This window comes from Eimeria tenella, genomic scaffold, assembly GCF_000499545.2.
Source record: "Eimeria tenella Houghton genomic scaffold, Eth_scaff3249, whole genome shotgun sequence".
NCBI classification, from domain to species: domain Eukaryota; phylum Apicomplexa; class Conoidasida; order Eucoccidiorida; family Eimeriidae; genus Eimeria; species Eimeria tenella.
The window spans coordinates 1,009-1,268 of NW_013543085.1; the positions used below are offsets into that span (position 1 = coordinate 1,009).

The 260-nt window shown below is 63.5% G+C and overlaps 1 protein-coding gene across 1 annotated transcript in view; it reads left to right on the forward strand.

The window, feature by feature from the left end:
* Window positions 1–207, forward strand: part of ETH_00038200 (uncharacterized protein) — a gene marked incomplete at both ends in the record, with an annotated part of 1,209 nt that extends 1,002 nt beyond the window's left edge. The window contains one exon of the mRNA XM_013376226.1: window positions 1–207. Coding sequence (XP_013231680.1) covers window positions 1–207 — 207 coding nt within the window.
* Window positions 208–260: the final 53 nt, after the last annotated feature.

Genomic DNA, 260 nt, shown 5'->3' on the forward strand with positions numbered 1-260 from the left:
GAGGCAGCAGCGAGCAGCAGCAGCAGCAGCAGGAACAGCAGGAGCAACAGCAACTGCATCCGCAACAGCAGCAGACGAGGCTTGCGCGTGCCGGCGCAGAGGCAGCGACAGCACCATCCACTGCAGCAGCAGTCGCAGCAGCAGCTGCAGCAGCAACAGCAGCCTCGGCAGCAACAGCAAACGCAGAGGACGAGCGCAACGCTGTAGAGGCAGCAGCAGCAGCAACTACAGCAGCAACCACAGTGGCAGCTGCAGCAGCA